General features: G+C 30.7%; 1 protein-coding gene and 1 pseudogene across 2 annotated transcripts; both read left to right on the plus strand.

Moving 5' to 3' along the window:
- The first annotated feature begins 8,646 nt into the window (after positions 1 to 8,646).
- Positions 8,647 to 15,273, plus strand: LOC108450162 (serine/threonine-protein kinase Nek2-like). Of its 2 annotated transcripts, XM_053024413.1 has the most exons (15): positions 8,647 to 9,163; positions 9,263 to 9,329; positions 9,496 to 9,561; positions 9,698 to 9,744; positions 9,863 to 9,908; positions 10,003 to 10,083; positions 10,159 to 10,201; positions 10,361 to 10,410; positions 11,116 to 11,197; positions 11,295 to 11,344; positions 11,661 to 11,734; positions 12,038 to 12,089; positions 12,172 to 12,825; positions 12,916 to 14,607; positions 14,999 to 15,273. In XM_053024413.1, the coding sequence occupies exons 1-14, from the start codon at positions 9,066 to 9,068 to the stop codon at positions 14,587 to 14,589; spliced, it is 3,084 nt and encodes a 1,027-aa protein (XP_052880373.1). In that variant the 5' UTR covers positions 8,647 to 9,065; the 3' UTR covers positions 14,590 to 14,607; positions 14,999 to 15,273. The 2 variants fall into 2 exon arrangements, with proteins under 2 accessions (XP_052880373.1, XP_017603159.1); XM_017747670.2 differs by lacking the exon at positions 14,999 to 15,273 and having other exon boundaries at positions 12,916 to 14,803.
- Positions 15,274 to 17,480: 2,207 nt separating this feature from the next.
- LOC108451216 (5'-3' exoribonuclease 3-like) lies at positions 17,481 to 23,288 on the plus strand (annotated as a pseudogene).

The following is a 23,288-nucleotide window of genomic DNA, read 5'->3' on the forward strand; positions in this document are numbered from 1 at the left end:
CATACGTAAATTTGGTTACTTTCAAATAGGGATAATGTCACATTTGGTACATATACTTTCATAAAATATTCAATGTAGTACTTGTACTTTAAAAATGTCCAATGTGGTACCTAAATCAATTTGTGTATCGTTACCTATACTTTCATAAAATGCATAATGTGATATGTGCTTTGAAAATGTTCAACATGATACCTAAACTATAAATATCTGTATTATTTAATACTTGTATTTTCATAAAATATTTAATGTGATGCTTATATTTTAAAAATGTTTAATACGGTACATAAAATTTCAACTTGTGCATTATTATGGTATCTGAAGTTAACTCATTTAGTAAATATAAACCAACCAATTAAACTGTGACATGTGAATTTTGTTTCTAAATCATCAATTCCACATTAAGTGAAAAGATAAATAAAGTAAAATTAAAAATAAAAAACTAAACCTGTTAAAAAAAATCAATTTCATTACTTGATATTCGTCTCGAGAAGATTTGAAAAGCCGAGTAATAATAGGGTTGGGCTTACAATTTTTAACTCGAAATTTCTTCAATTTTTTAGAAACCTTTTTTCAATCTTTTTCGAGATTTATACGAGTCATTATTTCTCAAAATATATCTATCTTGCTTGACTTGTTGAGTTTGAATGGAAGTTAAATAACTTGATTTCAACTATCATTTTTTTTTTTTTATCATTTCACAAAATGTTATATCATTTATGTGTAATTGATGATTTGGAAAAAGAAAATCCATTAGCTTGGGCATTAACCCCAAGCACTATAATAATACACAGATTAATAATTTAGGTACCGCATTGAACATTTTTAGAGTATAAGCTCCACATATAAATTATGAAAATACAGGTCCCAAATAATACATAAATTGATAGTTCATGTACCACATTGGATATTTTCAAAGTACTTGTACGACATTGGACATTTTATTAAAGTTCAAGTACCAAATGTAATATTATCCCTTCAAAAAAATTTCTAATTTTAATTTTTTTAAATATTATCGGTCAATTTTGTTATTACTTTTACACTTAGTGACGAAGGTAGAAATATTATTTTGGAGTGGATTCAAATTATAAATTATTGAAAAGCTAAAATGTAAATTTATCAATGTATAAACATAAAACTTTACAATTTCTTGAGGATTAAACTATAGAAATCTCATTTTTTAAGGATCAAAATTGAACTTTAAAGTTTAGAATGCAAAAAAATACTATTAAATTAACTTAAAATTTTATTGTTTTTAAAAGGATTAAAAAGCAATTTTTCATTTTGAAAAGGCTAAGCGCCCTCTAATGTAGTTCCTATTTACATTATGCATAAAAGGGATTAATATAACATTTGAATTATAAATTTGATTTTTTTTTCTAATTAGCATGTGAGGTACAATTAGGTACATGAATTTAGCACTTTTTTCAATTTGGTACTTAATTTTTTTAGTTTCAATTTAGTACCTAAATTTGTCAAGTGTTGTAAAAATTACCCCAAAACACTAACGATATTGATTTTCTAATGAGGAGATAGAAATAGTTGATGAATGACTACCATGTAATCGATGACGTGAAATTTAATGGCAAGAATAATTATATTTTTTTAGAGTTTTCTATGTTTCGCTAAAAAAATATGCTCAATTATTATTGTTCATTTGGGCAAAGATTATTTTCACTATTAATGGTAAAAATGATTCAAGAGGAACTACATGCTTAAACTATAGTCAATCATACATTAATTATTTTTGCTACCTCATAAAAAAAGATAAAATTTGTCAATATATTGAAGTAATTTATATAATATTTGACAAATTCGGTACCAAATCGAATCAAAACAAAATATTAGGTACCAAAGTAATAAAAAGTGTCAAGTTCAGGTAATAAATTGGAGTATTAGACCCAAAAAAGATAGTACCAAAATAGGAATAAATGTCAAGTTCATATACTAAATTTGGAAAATGTGTCAAGTTCAAATACCAAATTAAGAAAAAAATATCAAGTTAAAGTACCAATCGTTGATGTTGTTCAATTTGATCATTTTAATTCTAATAATTTTTTTAATTTTAAAATTTATGTTTTGACACAAACAATAATTTTAATTTAAAAAAATCAAATTACATCAAATTCACTTATAGAATCAATTAAAAATAAAATATTAGTTTCTATATTTTGGGTCCAAGATTGGTCCAATGGATTGTGGTTCAATGGGCTTTGTCATTGGTTGGTTTAAAATTTATACTTTTCTTATTTTTTAGTACACCTTTTTTTTTTTTAATTTAAAATCTTATTGATGGTAGGGGAATAGATATTTATATAAATTTATACATTGATGTTTAAACCAACTTTGAATTGAGAATTAGTTGAAGTATTATTCTGGAGAAAAATTTTGAACTAGTTAGATTGAGAATCAATATGAACCGATTGAACTCGGATTTTTTTAACCAATTAGTTAAATTGATGAGTATATTTTTTTAAAGAGTTACGGATTCGCTAGCTAAAATGTCAACTGATAAAGACCATAACGTTCAGGTTTTTGAAGAGGTTCCTAAGAAGTTCTTACATCTTTTGGAGTCTAATACATATATAAATACTTTTGTTTTATATTAGTTTAATGTAATGAATTGTTTATTCCTTCAAAAAAAAAATTGCAATTTTTAAAATGCTAAACCTAAATTTACCATTTTGGGACCATAAATCATATTAAATTATTTAAAAAAACATAAAACCAATGTTTTTTAAACCAACTTGGAACATGCTTAATTCTCCAATATCCAACGTAGTGTAGCAATTAAAGGATCCTCCTAGCCAAGGCTGAATTCGAATTTACCAATTGGCTATCTTGAATGGTTTTTGTAGGAGAGCCAAGCCGTCTAAAATCTTCTAGAGCTCAACTTCAAACATTGAACAAACCCCTAAATAATGACTATATCCAAAGATTCACTCTCCATTTGATTTCCGCAACACTTCCTTCCAACGAAAGCTATGTTAGAATTCAGATTAACTGCCCCATCAATATTCAAAAGGCAGCAATTACCTGACAATGAATGTATTAATAAAATTACACCTCCAATTTATAATTCAATTTAATTTCCTTTAAAATAGAAAATTATAATTTAATCCCTCAACTGAATTTCAAGTTAACACATTGATAAAATTATATTTAAACTCTTCCAAAATTTTATAATTCAATTCTTATATCACTTTTACATATCAAATTTTGAATAAATTTAATATTTATTTGACAACCAAAATTCAACTATTAGACTTATATTTGAATGAAATATTTTCAAGCCTATGATTGATAGAGACATATAATCAGATCTAATAGTCAATTTGTTAATATATTAATAATATAATAAATTAAAAAACCATATAAACTAATTATTCTTAGACTATAGCACAAATATGTTGAAATATCAATCAAAAATTGTTTTCTTATTGAAGTTTATAATCTATGAAATACTCCAATTTGTATTTAATTGACTCAATTAAGGAAGATATTTTCCACTTGAATAATCTCACACATGTGCTGCTTACATTAAATAGGAAGTCAAGTATTTATTAGGGTCAATTACATATTTGTCTCTCAATTTATTGTTAAATGGTCAAATTTTACTATTAATCCCTATATTCTATTTTGAATCAATTTTAATCATTATATTTTTAAATTTTAAAATTTCAATACAAACCCCAAATTTTAGCAACTAAATCGATCATGTCAAATTCGCTATTAATTCATTAATATCAAAATCCTTTAATTACTATGATTCCAATGAATACAATAAAATTTGACAGTTTTGAACATAACCAATAAGTATCGAAGCAATCTTTAAAAAAATTATACCTATTTTGTTAAATTTAAAAATTGAAATAACATTAAAAGAAATGTTCATTATTATGTGAAATAAATCAAATATATTTTATCATTACAATAATTAGACACGAAATTACAGAGTTTATATTTATGTCACTTGCCAAAGAGTTCCAACTTGAATTTAATTTTTTTTTACCAATCTCAATATAAATCTTGATCATATATGTTCTTTTTGACACAATATCTATAATTACCCATAGTCCCTCCCTAACCCATAAATAGAAGGATAATACGCTTTAGCACACTCGAACTCGCGTCTTCCTGCTTAGGTTAATCGAGTTAAGATTTAATCGAACTATTTAAAAAATATAATTAAATATATGAATACAAAATTAATATTAATATATTTTAAATGTTGAAAATGGAAATTCAATTGTTGTGTATTTTTGAACCTGGCCCGACCCATTTCCGTGTCACCTGTATTAACATTAAACAAGTGATAAGATCACGTGACCTGTTTTTTTATTTTAGATCCAATTTGTGAACTTTATTTTTATTTTTATTTTTTTGCCTTTCTTTTTTTGGAAGTTTCCAAATGGACTTGAGTGAACATAATAATAATTTTTTAACTTGTAAGAGAATTGTTTTATATAGGAAAAGAATAATTAGAAAAGCCAACAAAAAAAATATTCATTCTTCAAGTATAGGCACGTGAATATCAACTCAAATAATTTGTAATTTTTTTATTATTAATAAAATTTTTTATTATCGATTGAGTATTAACTCGATTGGCATGAGTATTGTTGCCAATACTTAAAAAATATGAGTTCGAATACGGTGAAATATATTATTGTCCTACTTATGGGTTGGAGATGAGCTATGAGTAGTTCTAATTTTAGTTCCAGTTCCAGCTCTAGACATTGTATCAAAAAGAGCATATATAATCAGAACCTATAATTATGGGTAAACTAAACTCAATGTCATTAAATTATTAGTAAATTTATGTTTTGGTCTCTCAACTTTAAAAAGTTACAAAATGGGTCACTAAACTATTCGAAAATTTCCATTTAAATCACTGAATTATTTGAATATTTTTTATTAAGTCAGTGGCATGTTAGTTTTCTTTAAAAAGTTCAGTTAGCTAGCTTCAAGTGATGATTTGGTGATCTGTACAGTGAATCAGTACCTATCGACGAATATAGAAACATGCCTTACATCTAAGTTGATTTGAAATATAGTTTTGGAGATTTGAATGAGAGCTTTCTATTGATGCAAGCGGTGCAAATAAAGAATGGCATATAGCAATGATTTTAACAGCCCAATGATTTCAATAAAAATTTTCAAATTGTTCAATAATTATAATTTTTTTAAAGTCGAGTGACTAAAACATAATTTCACTAATAGTTTAATAAGATTGATATAGTTTATCTTAAAATTAGTTAATTACATGTTTTGTTCACTAATTAGTATAATTTACCAATTAAACGTGGACAAAATTAGAGTTTCATTGGCTCGATAAAGAAAATACTATAATCACAAATAATATTTATTTGAATAACTATAATCAATAAACGGACCGATTATCAAGGGTGAGGGGAGAGAGGCTCTCCCAAAATAGGAAATTCTTGCTTTAAGACCCCTAAAAGTTCATAAGTTAATATATGGTCAAATTATAGTATAACTCTTTGAAAGATGTTTTAATTTTGATTTAATCCTTTTGAAAACTATAATGATATAAGTCAATACAATAATGAAATTGGTTTTTAGCTCTCATAAAAAAAATTTAACTTCACCCTTATTGATTGCTGAATACTAAAATATATCTAAAATTAAGCCAAATTAAATCTAAACAACAGTATCAGAGATTTAAATCAAAATAAAATTTGGGAAAAAAAAACACATGTTAGCTCAGGGAGGGGAGGCAAAGCACATGGGCTTAAACAATAGTTGCATTTTCAATCAGTGGTTCAATATGAGCTTTCAATTTCAATTATTTACTTTCTATTTTCATTTTTTTTGGATTTTTATGTAAATACCCCAATCAATCATTGTTTCCAATTTTGTCAACTCATTGGGAATTTTACAACTTGCTAAGAACTGGGGTCAGACTTTTTCTGTTTCATCCTTAATTTTTAAGTTTTTTTTTATAAATAATAATTTTATAATAAAAGATTGGCATAGGAAAATTTTCGATTTACTCGTGTATCAGTTGAATCGATCGATCTGAACTTTATAAATTTTAATAAATTTTACTTTTATAAAATTTTAATAATTTATTTAATTAGAACCAGACAAATTGATCGGACTGATCGGACAAACGATGATTTAATCAGTTCGACCATCTGGCTTCATTGATTCTAATAGCAAATGTTTTAAAAGTGTTTTTTAGAGTTATTATTCATAAATGAGATAAATCTCAAAGCTATATATAAACTTTAGTCGACGTATAGTTTTATACAAGAATTTTGATTTAATTCAATTATCACAAATTATTAACAAAATTATTGATATAACATAATTTTATCTTTATATACTTGGATATTCCAATATAAAAATAAATTGATGCAATTATTTTTTAAAATGTGTATGATTGAATCAAAATTAAAGTTTCATATATATATTTAAATCACAATCAAAGTTTCATGTGTATAATTGTATCAATTTTAAGTTCATGTATCAAATTGCATGTTGAATCGAATTTATGTATAATTTTGAGATTTATCCATTGATGTAATAGAATATCCTATTGAATGAAAACAATGAATAATTAATTTTTAAAAAACAGCTAAATGCATTATTTAGCAAAAGCCATTGGTATCAACAATTATTTTTTGTGTACTAAAAAAATGGTTGATTGGGTATTAGCTCAATTGATATGGGTATTGTTGTCAATGTAAGAAGACATGGGTCCGAGTGCGCTGAAGCATATTATCTTCTTATTTATGGGTTAGAGAGGGGCTATGGGTATTTCTAACCAATGCATCAAAAGAGCAGATATGATCAAAACCTACAATGAGATTATTAAAAAATGTATTTATAAGACTTAATCAAGCCAAGTATTCCTTATTTATTAAAGAATTATTTTAAATTATATTAATTTAAAAATTTAACATTTTACAAATGATATAATTTACGTAACAAAATAATATATGTCATTTGTGTGAAGTGATGGTTAAAATTCTTATTAGATATTCGTTTGGCACCGACTCAAATCTGGTCAGACCAATCTTTGACCTCTTAATATTGTAAAATTAGAGGTATTCAAAAGCTAATTAAATTAGATGTAAATAGTAAAAAAATTACCTAAGCAAGATGAGAGTTCCATTTGTTAAACTTGAAAATTTATTTTATTATTTAAAATAAAATAAAATAAAATAATATTTACATATTTTTATAAATATTTAAATATTTTTATCAAATAAATAAAATTCAATGCTCTTGGTGAAGAATTTAAAGATATTCAGCTAAATAAGGTAAATAAATTGAAAAATAGTAGTTCATCATTATAGTAATAGAAATAAATGGTGACATTAAATGTAAAAAAGCAATAAATAATTATGAGCCTCTGTTTTGCCCTTATTAAAATCCAAAAATAAAAAATAAAAAGAATAACATGAAAGAGATTTTTTAAGAAAAATAATAATTATATTAATTATTGAGTCCCAGCTGGTTCTGTCGGCACAGAGTATAGCATATTCCCACAAGCTTCTTCTGCAATATCGATCATACTCCCAAGTCTCCCAAATAACAAAATAAATGTAAATTTTATTAAAATTAATTTGATATAAAAATAAATAAAGTTATTTAATGTCATTGGATTACATTTATTTACCAATAAAATATTTTAATTTTAATTTTAACTTTTAACTTTAGATTTAACTATTCATAATTTTCACACTCATAATAAAATTGAAATTTTATTTTTTGACTTTAACAAAAATTAGAGTTGGGTATTGGCTTAAATCGTACCAAGCGTAAATGACCATTTTCAAATTGTGCATCACATCGTAACTCAACGATAAAATTAAATATTTAAATTAGTTTTGATTTTTAATTAATTTATTCATTTTCTAATTATACTAAATTATGGTACATGATGTAATTAAAAACAAAATTATGAATATAAAATGTTTATAAAAATAAAAATAAAATGAAATTTTAATTGAAATGATAAAGTAAATATGTTAAAATTTATAGTGACTTAAATTAAATTTTATTACATGCATGTTTTTCTTTTATTTTAATATAAAAGTTATAAAAAATTCTCAAAATAAAAGAATTTACTTTGTAAAATAAAATTTTAATTATTCTTGTTTAGATAAATTTATTCCGATCCACTAGTAGCATTAAAAATTTATACACGTGAAAATCACATTTTAGAATATAAATGTGTGTTTAAAAGTAATATATAATAATTAATTGAATTTTACTTCAATTGGTATGAGTATTATTACTAATGCAAGAGGACGTGACGTCATTCTATTTATGAGTTGGGAAAAGGGCTATTAGTAATTTTATTTATTTAAAAAACATATAACATATAATAAATGATGAAATGTATGGTTTGAAACTATTTTATCATAATAACAAATGATATATGTACGATATTACGAAAGAATATTCTCGAAAGTTTATTTTATTCATTTTTTAAAGTGAAAAGACTAAAACACCCTTAAGTGAAAAGATTAAAATATCTCAAATACAATATTATTTATTTTAATTATGAAAAATATTTTATAATTTCCTAATTGAATTGATGTCTAGTTAATTCATGGTACTAACTTTACGAGTTTTATTAATAAAAAGAATAGATAATATAGGTCCACCGAATAACAGCTTTCGGATGAAATCGGACGGTCCATTTATTTTAATCAACTCTCTCTTTTTACAAAATTCGTAACTGAAAAAAGAAATTTCGCTCTATTTTTTTATTATTTTTAAATTTCCTGCTATTGAGTGTTGTGAAAGAGAGCAACTTTTAGAAACTCAACAACAGCAATGAAAGGCAAAGAGGAACGTAGACGAAGATTTTCAATAGCTTTAAAGAGTGTTCGTTAAAACTGTTCATCATTCGGTTATTGACAACGCATTGGCAGCAGCATTGGAATTGAAGTTAAGAATCCGGCAATGGTTTTTGAGATCCGAAGAAATTAAATTTTCAAGACGAAAATGAATTGATTTTTTCGTTTTTTTTTTAAGTTGCTATTTTCTGTTTGTAATATTAAAAAAGATCGAGTGAAGAGTTAAAAGCAATGGAGTCTCGGATGGATCATTACGAGATCATGGAACAGATCGGTCGTGGTGCTTTCGGTGCTGCCATTCTTGTTCATCATAAATCCGAGAAGAAAAAGTAATTTTTTAAATATTTCTCACTTTTTTGAAAATTTTAGTGAAGTGTAACTTTGCGCTTTTTTTTTTTGAAAAATTTTGGTATTAATTCTTTTTTCAGGTATGTGTTGAAGAAGATCAGATTGGCGCGACAAACGGAACGTTGCAGGAGATCTGCACATCAAGAAGTTAGTTTATTTTTCAGAAAAGAAAAACAATTTAATCTGTAAATAGAGTTTAATTTCCAATTTATACAAGTTAGTTTATTTTTCAGAAAAGGAGAACAATTTAATCTGTAAATAGAGTTTAATTTCCAATTTATATAAATTGGTCTTTGAAATTTGTGGAATGTAGATGGCGCTTATTGCGCGGGTTCAGCATCCTTACATTGTTGAATTTAAGGAAGCTTGGGTTGAGAAAGTAAGATACCATACTTTTTTTCTTTTGCCTATTAATCTTGAATAAAAATTGAACTTCTACTAGTAGCTTGTTATGTACGTGACTGCATTTTCTAGTCTTGATATCGAGTTTTTTATTATTATTTGTTGTAATGTAGGGTTGCTATGTTTGTATTGTTACTGGATATTGTGAAGGTGGAGATATGTAAGTTTCTAAGTTGAATTGAGAACTTTGATTAGGTGTTTTTTTTTGTGTGTTTTTGAAAATTTTGCAATTTTTGTAATCTGTCGATATTGTTTGTTCTCTTATTACTTTTTAACAGGGCTGAATTGATGAAGAAATCAAATGGGGTGTATTTCCCTGAGGAGGTAATTGAATTTCTCTATATACCCCTTAATTTTACAAGTTAGTTTCCTGAGTTACGACTAACAGTTAAAAATGATGATCATGAACACTGTACAGAAACTTTGCAAGTGGTTCGCACAGCTGCTTCTGGCAGTTGAATATTTGCATTCAAATTTTGTTCTGCATCGCGACCTGAAGGTATGTGTGTAAAATTGGATTAGTCTTTCTATCACAAAATTATTTATGGACTGATTTATTGCACTTTCTTGGTAGTGTTCCAACATCTTTCTCACCAAAGATCAAGATGTACGCCTTGGTGAGTTTGTCTTCTTGCTTTTCTTATTTGTTTCTTACATGTTCTCTATCTTTTTCCTTTTTTATTTTTTGTCATTATTGAGTTATATTTGATATTCTACTTGGTTGCATATGTTGGGATCATTATCTTAAACTTTCTTTCTGATCTGTACTGGTTTAGGGGATTTTGGGCTTGCCAAAACTCTGAAGGCAGATGATTTGGCTTCTTCGGTATGTAATATGTTAAATGATCTTTAGTGACCCTTTTCTCTAAAATATCTTTTTGAACCATCTTCAAGGATGGGAAAGAGTTTTTCTTTCGCTATTGTTTCTCTTCCTTTTCTTCCTACACTTGGTTGATAAGATAATCCTATTTAGCTCAAAATAAGAGACTTTGTGTCTGTTTGCACATGCCTCAATGCTGCTGTTTATTTTCTGAAAGACCTTTCATGGTAGCATAATACTCATAAAGTAGCTTCTTCAGTACATGTTCCATCCTATCAAGGTTGCTCTCACATTTTAATATGCTGAGGAACTGATATAGTAATAATAAGAAGCATCAAATTGAACAAGCATAATGTCTGCCATAGCTTGCAATTAAACTCCGTTCTAATTTTAATCTTATCTGCTAAGGACAAATTGTTACTAAATTGTCAAGTGAGAGTTATAATAAGACTGCAAATTTAACTAAACAATCACTTTTTAAGTAAAGAACTAAAAAAGAAGAAGAAGAAAGATACTGTTGATACCCAAGTGTTTCAGACTGAGTGATGGATGACTCAAATGCTCTGAAATGAAGAATACATACAGTATTTAACTTCATTTTTTTTGTAGTCATTTGCACTTGATATCATTTTCCATTTTTGCGGTTATTCTTCCTTGCATGAATGTGCCAGGTTCCAGTGCAAGTTATTAATTGTTTTGTACATGGCTCAGGTGGTTGGAACTCCCAATTACATGTGTCCTGAATTGCTTGCAGATATTCCTTACGGTTTCAAGTCTGATATCTGGTCTCTGGGTATGCCTTTTAATGAGTATGCATTTGATATGTGCAGATCTTTCTTCCCCTCCCCCCCCCCCCCTTTTTTTTCTCTAAATTGCTTCTTCTTGAACAGGCTGCTGTATTTATGAGATGGCTGCTTATCGCCCTGCTTTTAAAGCTTTTGTAAGAGTTCTTACAATTCTATTGGTTGAATCTTTGCCTTATTTTATAACCTATTCTGGCAAGTAGCATGTATTTCATTAGTTAAAATGTTGAACTTGGAAATTGTATAAGTTCTTTTTCTTACTTTTATCTTATATTGGATTTTTCAGCCAACTGTTATAAAGTTTGTGTTCTATGTTTCACTCGTTTAGGCAATGTTTTCAAAGTATATGTTGTCTATTAGAAATTTTTCTAAGACTGCTACTTTTTGCCTCCACTAACCATGTAAATTATACAAATCTAATTCAGCTAATTTCTATCCAAATTCTTGTTCTAGGACATGTCAGGGTTAATAAGCAAGATAAATCGTTCCTCTATCGGGCCTTTGCCTTCTTGCTACTCTCCATCTTTGTAAGTCTTAATGCTCATTTTAGAGCTCGCCATTATGTTTTCATGATATCAAGTATTCTCTCCATTATTTTTCAAACTCCTACTGAACTTTTTAATGCCTTAATATCTCTTCATTGTCCTAGTTCTCTATCTTCTTTTATATATATATTTTTATATTTGGATAATGTGCAAATCTTTTAAATCAAATTCTGGCTTACTCATGTATGAAATTTGAAACTAGTTTCATGGAAACTTTAAAATCCCAAGGGACTAGGTAATCTGTATCTGTGTAGTGATAAGCTTTGTTTAATGTTACACATGTAGGAAAACACTTATCAAGGGCATGCTAAGAAAGAATCCAGAGCACCGACCCAGTGTAAGCATTTCTTTTCTCTCAACTCTAAGAATTCTCCACATGGAGGATTCAACATAACAATTTGAATTTTCACCTTGTTTAGGCATCGGAACTTTTGAAGCATCCTTATTTGCAGCCATATGTGGATCACTATCGTCCATCCTTCAGCTGTCCAACGAATTGTTCCCCGGATAAGCATATTTCTTCTGGTCGTGATAATAGGAAAAATATGGCCGAGAGTCAGAATAGTAATAGTTCATGTAGTGATAAAGATAGCTTACCTTCAAGTGACAGAAACACTGGCACTATGGTTTCAAATAGTAATAGTAAGGCCACTGACACAGATTCAATTTCTAATGATGACGAAGAAGGGACTGAGCCTCACCCACCGAGAGAAGAGGAGAATGGCCCCGTTATTTTCTCTGGCAAAGTTGATGAAAATGGTACAAGAACACCTTCTTATGCAGAACAGGGATCTAATGTTCAGTCAAAGCAACCAAAAACCATCAAAAGTATAATGATGGCTTTGAAAGAAGGGAAAGTAAGAGAAAACGGTTCCCCAATGAGAGGTAGCCGTGCAAAAGCTGTAGGTGGCTCGACTCAAAGAAATAATGTAGAGGCATCACCCAAAGTTCTCAAACCGCCGGCATCAACACCTGTTTCAAAATCTAATGCAGATACCATGACTTCTGCTTCAGTGAAATTACCGTTAGATTCGGCGAGAAGGATACCAGGATCCCACCATTTGAAGCTCCAGGTATGAATTGGGCTTGACTGTTCTATTATTAATTTCATTCATTATTGGTATATTCACTTATTTTGCAAGTGTTTTTTTTTTTCTCTCCAGTCACCCTTATTCGAATTCTCCCCGAAGACTAAACCTAGACATGAAGGGATTCCTCCCCCTGTGCCTGGGAAGCATGTTGCTGAAGATGGACTATCTTCTAATTCTCGGCTAAGAACTCCTCCTTCCAATGTTGCAAGAATATCATCAGTTATGGGAAGAATGAAGCATGGAGGAACTGATGCTTCAGATGGAGCACTTAACATGCCAAAGTTAGGATCAACAGAGATAAACCCGGGCCGTGAAGCTATTCCATGTCAACTGCCCTGCCATACAAATGTTTCCATGGAGGTCACACAAGAGGTTGAGATAGCTCCGACTGGAGCTTGCAAAGGGGTGCAAACAGATAGAAACAACCCTGTCTCATCTTCGATCTCAATTCAAGAATTTGAGATTTGTGACGATGCAACAACCTCTTTTATTGACATGACAGAACAGACACATGATCATGAGATAACCACTGGCATAAAGAGCTTGGAATTGCATCCAGCATCTAGCTCACCTGATTCTCTGCAATCAAAGATACCTGAAAAAGAAAGCCTTGGGCATGATCATAAATCTGTCATGTGTTCAACTGAAGAACCTGTTCCAACCCAGGATCTTCTGCATTTTGCATCAGCTAATGAAAAAGTCGGTTTAAGTGCCCCCTTGGATCTTCCGGTCCTGAATTCTGAAGAAATATCTGTTCAGAAAGATGCTAGTTCTGTAAGCAGGACGGTTAGTACGGATGATGCTCCTTTAAGCAGGACAAGTAGCAGGGATGTGTCCATAAGCCGGCTAATTAGTAGGGATGATGCCCCTTCAAGCAGGCCAAGTAGCAGGGATGATGCCCCTATAATCAGGTTGGGTACTGGGGAAGATGCCCTTGTAAGTGGACAAACTACCGGAGAAGATTGTCAGATAAGCATCTCTAGTAATGATACAATGCTCCATTCGGATGAAACTGTGGCAAGCAGACCTTGTAGTCGACATGATACAATGCTCCATTTGAATCTTTCTTCAACATCTAGTGGTGATGACAAGTTCACTGTAATGGAGCTTTTCTCGTCCATGGTAGATTCTACATCTTGCATTGCCTCACCAATTTCATCTATCCAGAATAATTCACAGCCAGATAAAGAAACAAATCCAACCACAACATCACGTCCTCAAGCATTTGATAATGTTATACATGTTATAAGGCACAGTAGCTTCCGAGTTGGCAATGAGCAGCCAGTGATGGAAAAAGTAGATACAGGTGTCCAAAATGTAGATGTTGGGAAACTCATAAATGTTGTGAGGGATGAATCAGACACAAGAAACGTGACAAGCCCAATGACCCTCAGGTCATCAAATGTTCCAGATTATCCTGGCATTAAAGAAATGGATGTCAGGAACTCCATTTCTTCATCTCCAAAACTGGATTCACCAGACCCTACGAAGCCAAGCTCTTCTCTAACAGACGAAGAGACACCAGCAAAGGAAACGTTGGATATCAAGTCTTTCAGGCAAAGAGCAGAGGCACTCGAAGGGCTTCTCGAATTATCCGCAGAGTTATTACAACAGAACAGATTGGAAGAGCTCTCGGTTGTTTTGAAACCATTCGGGAAACATAAGGTGTCCCCAAGGGAGACTGCTATCTGGTTAGCCAAGAGTCTTAAAGGACTGATGATCGAGGATAGCGGACGAAGTTCATGAAATCTTCTTCTTCATGAGGTAAGCTTTCAGTTCCCTTGTCCATTCACATTGTTAGAGCTGCTTCTCTCCTTTCACTTCCATTTGATATTTTAAACATACAACAATTAGATCTTATATTTTTCACCTCATACTATTATTCTTTCAAATGCATTTTGTTGTTGTACATAGTCCACACTTTATTACAAATAAGAGAATTTTTTTTTTTTAACAATAATTGTAGTATCTAGTATGGACATTGTTACCTGCTTTCACTTTTAATTATAAGGACTTAATTGAACAGTTTAGAAGTTTTTTATTAATAAGATGGTAACGAATCACTAAATTTCATTTAGTTTAGTGACTAAATTAAAAAATTAAAATTTAGTAATCAAAATAGCAAGCAATAGTAACCATTTCAATACTTTACCAGAAAAAAAGGTGGTGGTTATTGGTTCATCGGGGAAGATGACCGGCGGTCCCAAAATGTGCACCGTTGTTTGAGTTGTTATATTCATTGTTTTATATCTTTTTAAGTTACTTTTTTTTATAGGGCTATGTTTTATAGTTTTTTTAAATTGATACTCATTGTATTTAGATATAGTTTTATTCAAGCTTACTTTAAATTGTAAAATAAGGCAGATTGAGTCTTAATTTAATTGACATTAGTATTGTTCTCAGTGTAAGATGACAAAAGTTTGAAGCGTATTTATCCTCCTATTAGTAGATTTACGTTTGAATCACTTAATTTTAAAAAGTTATAAAATGATCATTGAAATATTCAAAAATTTTGAAACAACTTTGAATGTTACAGATCTGAAAACCAAAATCAAAGTAGCTTTCTCTTTTGATCCTTTACACCGACCATTAAATCAATTTAGATATAAGATATATTCTTCTTCCGTACCAATTGTCACTTGGAGCTCTTTAATCGGATTTAAAAAAAAAAACTTAACAGTCAAGTGACTTAAATAAAATTTTTTGAATAGTTCAATAACTTAAATGAAATATTTCGAGATTAGCGACCATTTACTAACGATTTAATAACTTTAGATGTAATTTTCCTTATAATATTAGTGCCTATGAAAATCATACCCTAAAATGGATTCATTTTCCATGTTTAATTCAGATCTTTCATGTATCTATATATCTAAATAACGTGTACCTTTAAAATATGATATTGAATAAATTTTAATTAAAATTTAGATAAAAGAAATTAAATTTTATAACTTTATAATTGATACTGTCACAATGTAATCTATACATTCTTAAATCTTTTGTATCTTCCTAACATCACATCAAATCGTAATAAGAATCCATTCGATGCTTAAATCATCAACCATTGGAAAACATGAAAAGTCAATAGGGCCTCTTTTTATACAATAATTTAAAAAACAAATTAATTAAAAATTTGAGCAAAAATTATTTTAAAAATAATCTGTGCTTTACAGTTAAATTCGATGTTACTTGATCAATTGATAATATCACTTTTTTTTCTTTAATTTTTAAAAAAATAATTCTTTTGATATCGTCACAAGCGTCACTCATATATATTTTTAAAATCTGAACAAATATTCACCATGAAGAAAACGAAAAAATATATTCTTTTAATAAATCCCGGCAAAATTTTTTAAAAATATTTGTATTTTTAAATATATATTAGAAAATACGAAAAAATTATGAGTGTAGCAAGGCGGTACCACCTTAATTTAAAAAAAAAATTAAATTACATACAGCAGGAAGGGTAGGAGTGCGTTTTCGGGTGCAAGGACAAATAAGGAAAAGCTGATGAAATGCCACGTGGAGTAATAGGGAACGTAGGGTGGACATGCAAAGGGAGATTCGAAAAAGAAGTTCTTTTAGTTGGATTAGATTGATTGGAAGTGTCTGTAGAGAAGTGCACAGAGATTTATTTACTTCTTGTTTTTGTTGGAATTTAGACAGACGCAGAGCTGGTAGCTGGTTTTGTCGACATATTCGGATTTTTTTTTATAGATATTTCAAAAAATACGTATGGATATTGTTTGATACAGTGAGGACATAATTTTTTTTAAAAAATATGATGATTGAGAGAAAAATTGGATGGTGCCTATAGTTAGTTAGGCAACAACGAATTTAATTATAGAAAACGAGTTATTTTCTAAATAATTTTTAATTTAAATTATTTACTTAATTAATTAATTTTTTAAATTATTCGTATAAAAAATCGCCAATAATCATCAAACATAAATTACATGTATTAACTGTTAAAGTATCTGAGAAATTCCGACTTAGTCAATTTAATATTAAATGAATTAAATAACATTTGAAAACTATATTTTAAACTGTAGTTTATACAAAGCTATAAAAATTTAAAAATATTTCAAATTAAATTTATTAAATTTTTTAATAGTACAAAGATTAGATTAATTCATTTAATAATAGAAAGCTAATTTAATATGATCCTTATAATACATGGATATTTCAAAAAATTTACCATTTTGCATTTAAATTTTAGTTTATTTAATTTTTGTTTTTAATCTCTGAAATTGAGTTATTTATCAAATTAATAAAAGTATTAATTTTTGTTATTTTTACTGATGTGGGATATAACATGAATTGCCATGTCAGCAATTAGATATAAAAATTTAATTTTTTTAAAATTATTTAAATTTTTTATGAAATTAGAAACGAAATAAGTCATTATTCTTTAACATTGTGTTTTGGAAAAGATTGAAAAAAAAAAGCATCAAACATTAATTGCATGTAATCATCAACTTACATATCGAAGAGTCACCAAATCAAGTCCATGCTATCAGTGACACTCAATCTTGTCTCTTTATTAAACGTCTGCAAAACTGCAACAAGCTACTATCATTTCCCTTCCCTGTTATCAAACACCTTAGCTTGTCATCCAAAAAAAACAAAAAGAAACAATGGGTGTTCCATCTTTTTATCGTTGGTTAGTGAATAAGTACCCTAACATAAGGGTAAAAGCCATTGAAGAACATATACATGGTCATTGTGTCGATACAAGCTCTTTAAATCCAAATGGTATTGAGTTTGATAACCTTTATCTTGATATGAATGGTATCATTCATCCATGTTTTCATCCTGAAGATCAGGTATGTTCATCCATGTATATATCTCAAAATCTCACATATATGCACAGATAAGAAAAAGTGTTTACTTTGTGTTTGTTTAAATGCAGTCTGTAATACCACCTAGTACATACGAAGATGTATTCACCAGTATCCGTGAATACATAGATACCCTTTTTAACATTGTTAGACCGAGGAAGCTGTTATATATGGCAATTGGTAAAGCTTTTTTTATTTTTGAATAAAATTGGATAAATAGTGGTAAAAGTGTGGAGGCCTTACTCGTTCTACTAAAAATGAGGTAAATTAGTCCTGAGTAAATTTGTTCTTTTATTAAAAATTTGATTGGAACTGGCTATTGTAGGGTAGCACGACACACAACACGTCAGAGTTATTACTTTCGGGTTATTTTGTCAGCAACCCTAATTTTTAATAATAAAAATAATAAAAATGGATGAAATTTTTAGTCGTAAGGATTGATTTGCTTTTTATCTAACATTCAGGGACTAATTTACTCAATTTTTTTAATAGAGAGAACAAAATGCAATTTATAGAGGCTCCATGGTACTTTTACTGAAAAATAGTGTATCAGAAGTTGATCTTGGTTGGATTTTGTAGATGGTGTAGCTCCACGAGCTAAGATGAATCAACAGCGATCAAGAAGGTTTTGCACTGCGAAGAACGATGAGATTGCGGTATGTTTGTTTTTATAATGATTTGATTTCATAGAACCTAGTTATGGTTTAAACGTTTGTGTTCATTGTAGGAAGCTGAAGAGGATCGGTTACGAAGAGAATTTGAGTTGGAAGGTAAGCTGGTCCTTCCGGAAAAAGATTGCGAAGTTTATGATTCGAACGTCATTACACCTGGAACAGAGTTCATGTACCGGTTGTCTAAGAAGCTTGAAGGTTATATTGAGTCACGAATGAATGATGATTCGAGCTGGAAGGGAATCCAGGTTTGAATATAATGTCCTACTCCTATTTGAATGCATGCATGCATGTGTGTGTATGTACGTATGTATGAACTGAATTTGTAATTCGGGCTGGAAGGGACTTCAAGTTTGAATTTAATGTCCTACTACTTGTATGTATGCATGAACTGAATTCTCTGTTGTATTCAATCAGGTTATAGTTTCTGATGCAAATGTACCTGGTGAAGGCGAACACAAGATTATGTCGTTCATCCGGTACCAACGATGTCTCCCTGGATACGACTGCAATACTCGCCATTGCTTATACGGGCTGGTACACTATGCCTTGTGAACTTAATTCATGTTCATTTTTTGGGGTCATTACACATTTTCGTCATTCATTTTGTTCTTTTTGCAGGATGCAGATCTAATAATGCTTGCTTTAGCAACACATGAAGTTCATTTTTCGATTTTGAGAGAGGTTTTGAGTTTTTTACCTTTTCCAAAATGAATCCCTGAATTTCTTGCAGTACAAGTAAACCTTTGAATCGAATCCTGTTTTACTAGGATGTGCTCTTTCAAGAACAACAGCCAGCTTTCCGATCTTGTTCAACAACAAGCAATAGAGAAACCGAGCTGTATTCATCGGAGTCTCTTAAACATGCACCGGTAGCTAAAAGGCCCTATGAGGTAACCATTCCATTTCTTCGTTGTTGTTACCTATTACATGACAATATCATAGCAGAATCGTTAATGACTAACATGATCTGCTATCATTTCTATTATGATTTGCAGTTCCTCCATGTTTGGATCTTAAGGGAATACATTGAACTTGACATGAAAATCGCAGATGTTCCTCAGAACATAACTTTCGACCTTGAGAGAATAATTGATGATTACATTTTCATGTGCTTTTTTGTTGGGAATGACTTCCTTCCTCGTATGCCCTTTTTGGATATTCATGAGGTACATACATTCAACCCTAAATCTCCTCCATTTCTACAATGAACCATATTAACATGGTATTACTCTTCTTATACGTACAGGGAGCCATGGATTTACTATTGACAGTTTATAAGCAAAATTTCAAGAACATTGGTGGATATTTAGTTGATATGCAAAGGGTAATAATATACATAATTTATATAACTTCACTTAATTGTTACTAGTAATACAAATCCATTTTTTAAACCAATTTTTGGCATGTTCTATTACAGATTAATGATAAGAAAGGAGGGTATATAAAATTAAAAAGGGTGGAGAAATTTATCCTTTTAGTTGGATCATTCGAAGAAAAGATTTTCAAGAAACGCCTTGAATTGCACGAGCGTTGTCTTAGAAGACTATGCCAGAATTCAGATAGGGTATGTGTATCGGTCTTATACATTAGTATGCACTGCAGCCCTTAAGCTAATGTTGAATCTTGTTTATAGCAGCAAGCTGATGAAACGGAGATCTTTAACTTGGATCCTCCCACGGACATGAGTAAGAATTCCTTGGCTGATATAAATGATGTAAGTTGTTACTTGCATTGTGTTCATCTATACACTTGCATTGCATTTCACTACTGATTTTGGTCTCTTTGAACGGCTTTCGCAGATTTTGAGAAACACGAAAGAATTGAAGGAAAAATTGAAAGAGAACTTACGGAACCAATCTGATTTTCTCAAGAATGGTACTATTAGAGATCAGGTACGAACCATTAATCTCTTTGGGAATTTCATATTATTCTTTTCATCTTACCATTTTGCTTATTTTGTACTTTGTTTACAGGTAAGATTAGGTTTTGCTGGATGGAAAAAAAGATACTACAAGCTGAAATTCTCTGCAGAAACCGATCGGGATATTGAAATAATGAGAAAGGAAATAGTGTGTGTTCTTACCATGAAATCCACACTTTTATATTTGGATCATGCATTATTTTGTTATTGTAATCTGGTTTATCTATGCAGGTCCAAAAGTACAGTGAGGGTCTAGTATGGGTGCTTTTGTACTATTTCTCGGGTGTACCATCGTGGACTTGGTCAGCTATCTCCATTTTCCATTCTAGTGGAATTTAATACATATGTAATCGGTGTCATGCGTACATATATCGATGGTGTCATACATACATTCATACATGCTCTGAGTTAGGGTCTACTATGGGTGCTTTTATACTATCTCTGGTGTACCATCCTAGTCCCTGTTTGCCATCTGAATTGTCCATTCTAGTGGAATTCAATACATACATAGATGGTGTCATACATACATAGTGTTTCATACATACATACATACATACATACATACATACATACATACATACATACATATATGGTGTCATACATACATTCATACCTGCTCTGAGTACTCTTAGGTTCTAACTATGGGTGCTTTTATACTATTTTTCTCTGGTGTACCATTCTGGTCCTGGTTAGCTATCTGAATTTTCCATTCTAGTGGCATTGATTACATACATAGGTGTCATACATACATACATGGTCTGAGTACACTGAGAGTTAGCTATCTGATTGCTTTTATACTATTTCTTTGGTGTACCATCTTTGTCCCGGTTAGCTATCTGAATTTTCCATTCTAGTGGAATTCATTACATACATACATTAGTTCTACAATTAGTATTGCTACGTGATGAGAGGTTCATTAAAACGTTAGGTACTATCCCTATTACTATGCTCCATTTGCGTCAGACATGAAGGGTCTTTCTCAAGTGAGTGTAAAGTTCCAGAAGGGTCAGCCTTTTAAGCCCTTTGATCAACTAATGAGTGTATTGCCACCCAGAAGGTATACCCTATTACCTCTTCTGATTTGGATATTAACTTCCGATATTTCGCTTTTCGTAATATGTTATCGGTTTTATGCAGTGCTCATGCACTTCCGAAACCGTATGCAAAACTTATCACCGATGCCAATTCCCAAATCATTGACTTCTATCCTACAGGTTAGTCCTGTTTTTGGGGTTATGGATGGTGCGATGCTGGTATAAGTGTTCCTATTACAGATTCACAACATGTCTTCTCTTTTCTTTTCCTACATTTTTCTTAGATTTTGAAATCGACATAGATGGAAAGCGCCACGCATGGCAGGTTGGTTGCTCAAAACATATGTCCTTGCTAGTATGGTTCCCATTATTGTAGAATCAGTTATTAATGTATGAAAATTTTGCATGAACTCTTCTTGTTAAGGGCATATGCAAGCTTCCCTTTATCGATGAGGAACGGCTTCTATCAGAGACACTATGACTTGAGAAGGAATTGATGGTGAGACTTCATTTCATCTATAGAACTGGTTCATGCACTTGTATATATTATTATGCATTCAATGAGATGGCATTTTACAATATCTTCAGCCAGAAGAAACAGAAAGGAATGCAGAGAAAACTGACAAACTCTTTGTACCAACACATCTAGGATCAAAGATTTTGGCAGTTTTGCCTGATAATCAAAAGTTGCATACAGAAGCCGAACTGATCAGGTTGGTCCGTCGTATTGTTTCATTTCAGGTTTTAGCTATATTATTTATCTGACGGTCCATTGTACCTAATGCAGCGGTGCTGTTAGAGTACATGTATCATCATCACCTATCATGTAAGCCGGTTCGAACCTATGCATGTAGAAATCATGGAAAGGCTGGATTTCATATCGTTTCTTTTTACATCACAGGTTGTTGCCGTTCAAGATCTCTATCGGAAAACCCGATTTAATTATACTATCGGAGTGAAACAAGGGATCTAAAGAAGAGCAAAGGCTAGACTATATTAGTAACAAGTAAATCCTTTGTATGTAAAAAATCTCGATATATTTTTGGGATAAAGGTGAATCGCAAGGCCTAAGACGACCCATAAAGCACTGAACTGTTGTAGGGGAATTTTTGAAACCATTGAATTCGGAATATGGTAAGGTAGCCCTTGGATGGGGAACGACTCCTTTGATGGGTGTCGCAATGGCTTTATTTGCGATATTCTTATCTATTATTTTGGAGATTTATAATTCTTCCGTTTTACTGGATGTCAAGAGGTTGATAGCGAGATCTCGAATCAACTTATTGGTCTTATGGTATATCTCAGTATAGAGAATGATACTGAAGATCTGTATTTGTTTATAAACTCTCCTGGCGGATGGGTAATACCTGGAGTAGCTATTTATGATACTATGCAATTTGTGCAACCAGATGTGCATACAATATGCATGGGATTGGCTGCTTCAATGGGATCTTTTCTCCTAGCCGGAGGAGAAATTATCACTAGAGGGTGTTGAATATCCCGAAAAGGTAATATAAACATCCTAAATCTTGTCCAAAAATTATTTACTCGATAATAATCATTGTGACATTTATATCGAATATAGGCCATAACTGGAGCTGATATTCAGAAAACTCAGCTATGGCATGAATACCTTGGAACCAGACCGCCCTATATCAGGTTCGAGTTAATCCAAAAAACCAGAAATGATCTTCACCCATTAAACCAGACATCAAATACAAGGTTGCCATGGAACCCAAGGTTTGACACATGCAAAGTGAGTGGTGCTGGTTCATGCTCAAACACGGCTAAAGCCATTGCAGACATGAAAATATCTGAACCTAGCCATAGCAGTATGTTTGGTTATGGAAGAGGACAGACATGGCAAAGGAGCTCGCAGCAGTCAAATTCTTTTCGGTCATCAACATCAAACACGAACAATCCATGGCGTAGGGGGCCGTGCAAATCTAATAACAATGATTCTGAAGTGGTTTAA

Source organism: Gossypium arboreum, chromosome 13 (genome assembly GCF_025698485.1).
Source record: "Gossypium arboreum isolate Shixiya-1 chromosome 13, ASM2569848v2, whole genome shotgun sequence".
Lineage (NCBI taxonomy): Eukaryota > Viridiplantae > Streptophyta > Magnoliopsida > Malvales > Malvaceae > Gossypium > Gossypium arboreum.

Excerpts from the sequence above, each read along its gene's own strand:
- LOC108450162 (XM_053024413.1), top strand. The coding sequence starts at position 9,066 with ATGGAGTCTCGGATGGATCATTACGAGATCATGGAACAGATCGGTCGT. Across the intron at positions 9,909-10,002 it reads GGGTGTATTTCCCTGAGGAG|AAACTTTGCAAGTGGTTCGC; the intron begins GTAATTGAATTT and ends AACACTGTACAG. Across the intron at positions 10,084-10,158 it reads TTCTGCATCGCGACCTGAAG|TGTTCCAACATCTTTCTCAC; the intron begins GTATGTGTGTAA and ends CTTTCTTGGTAG.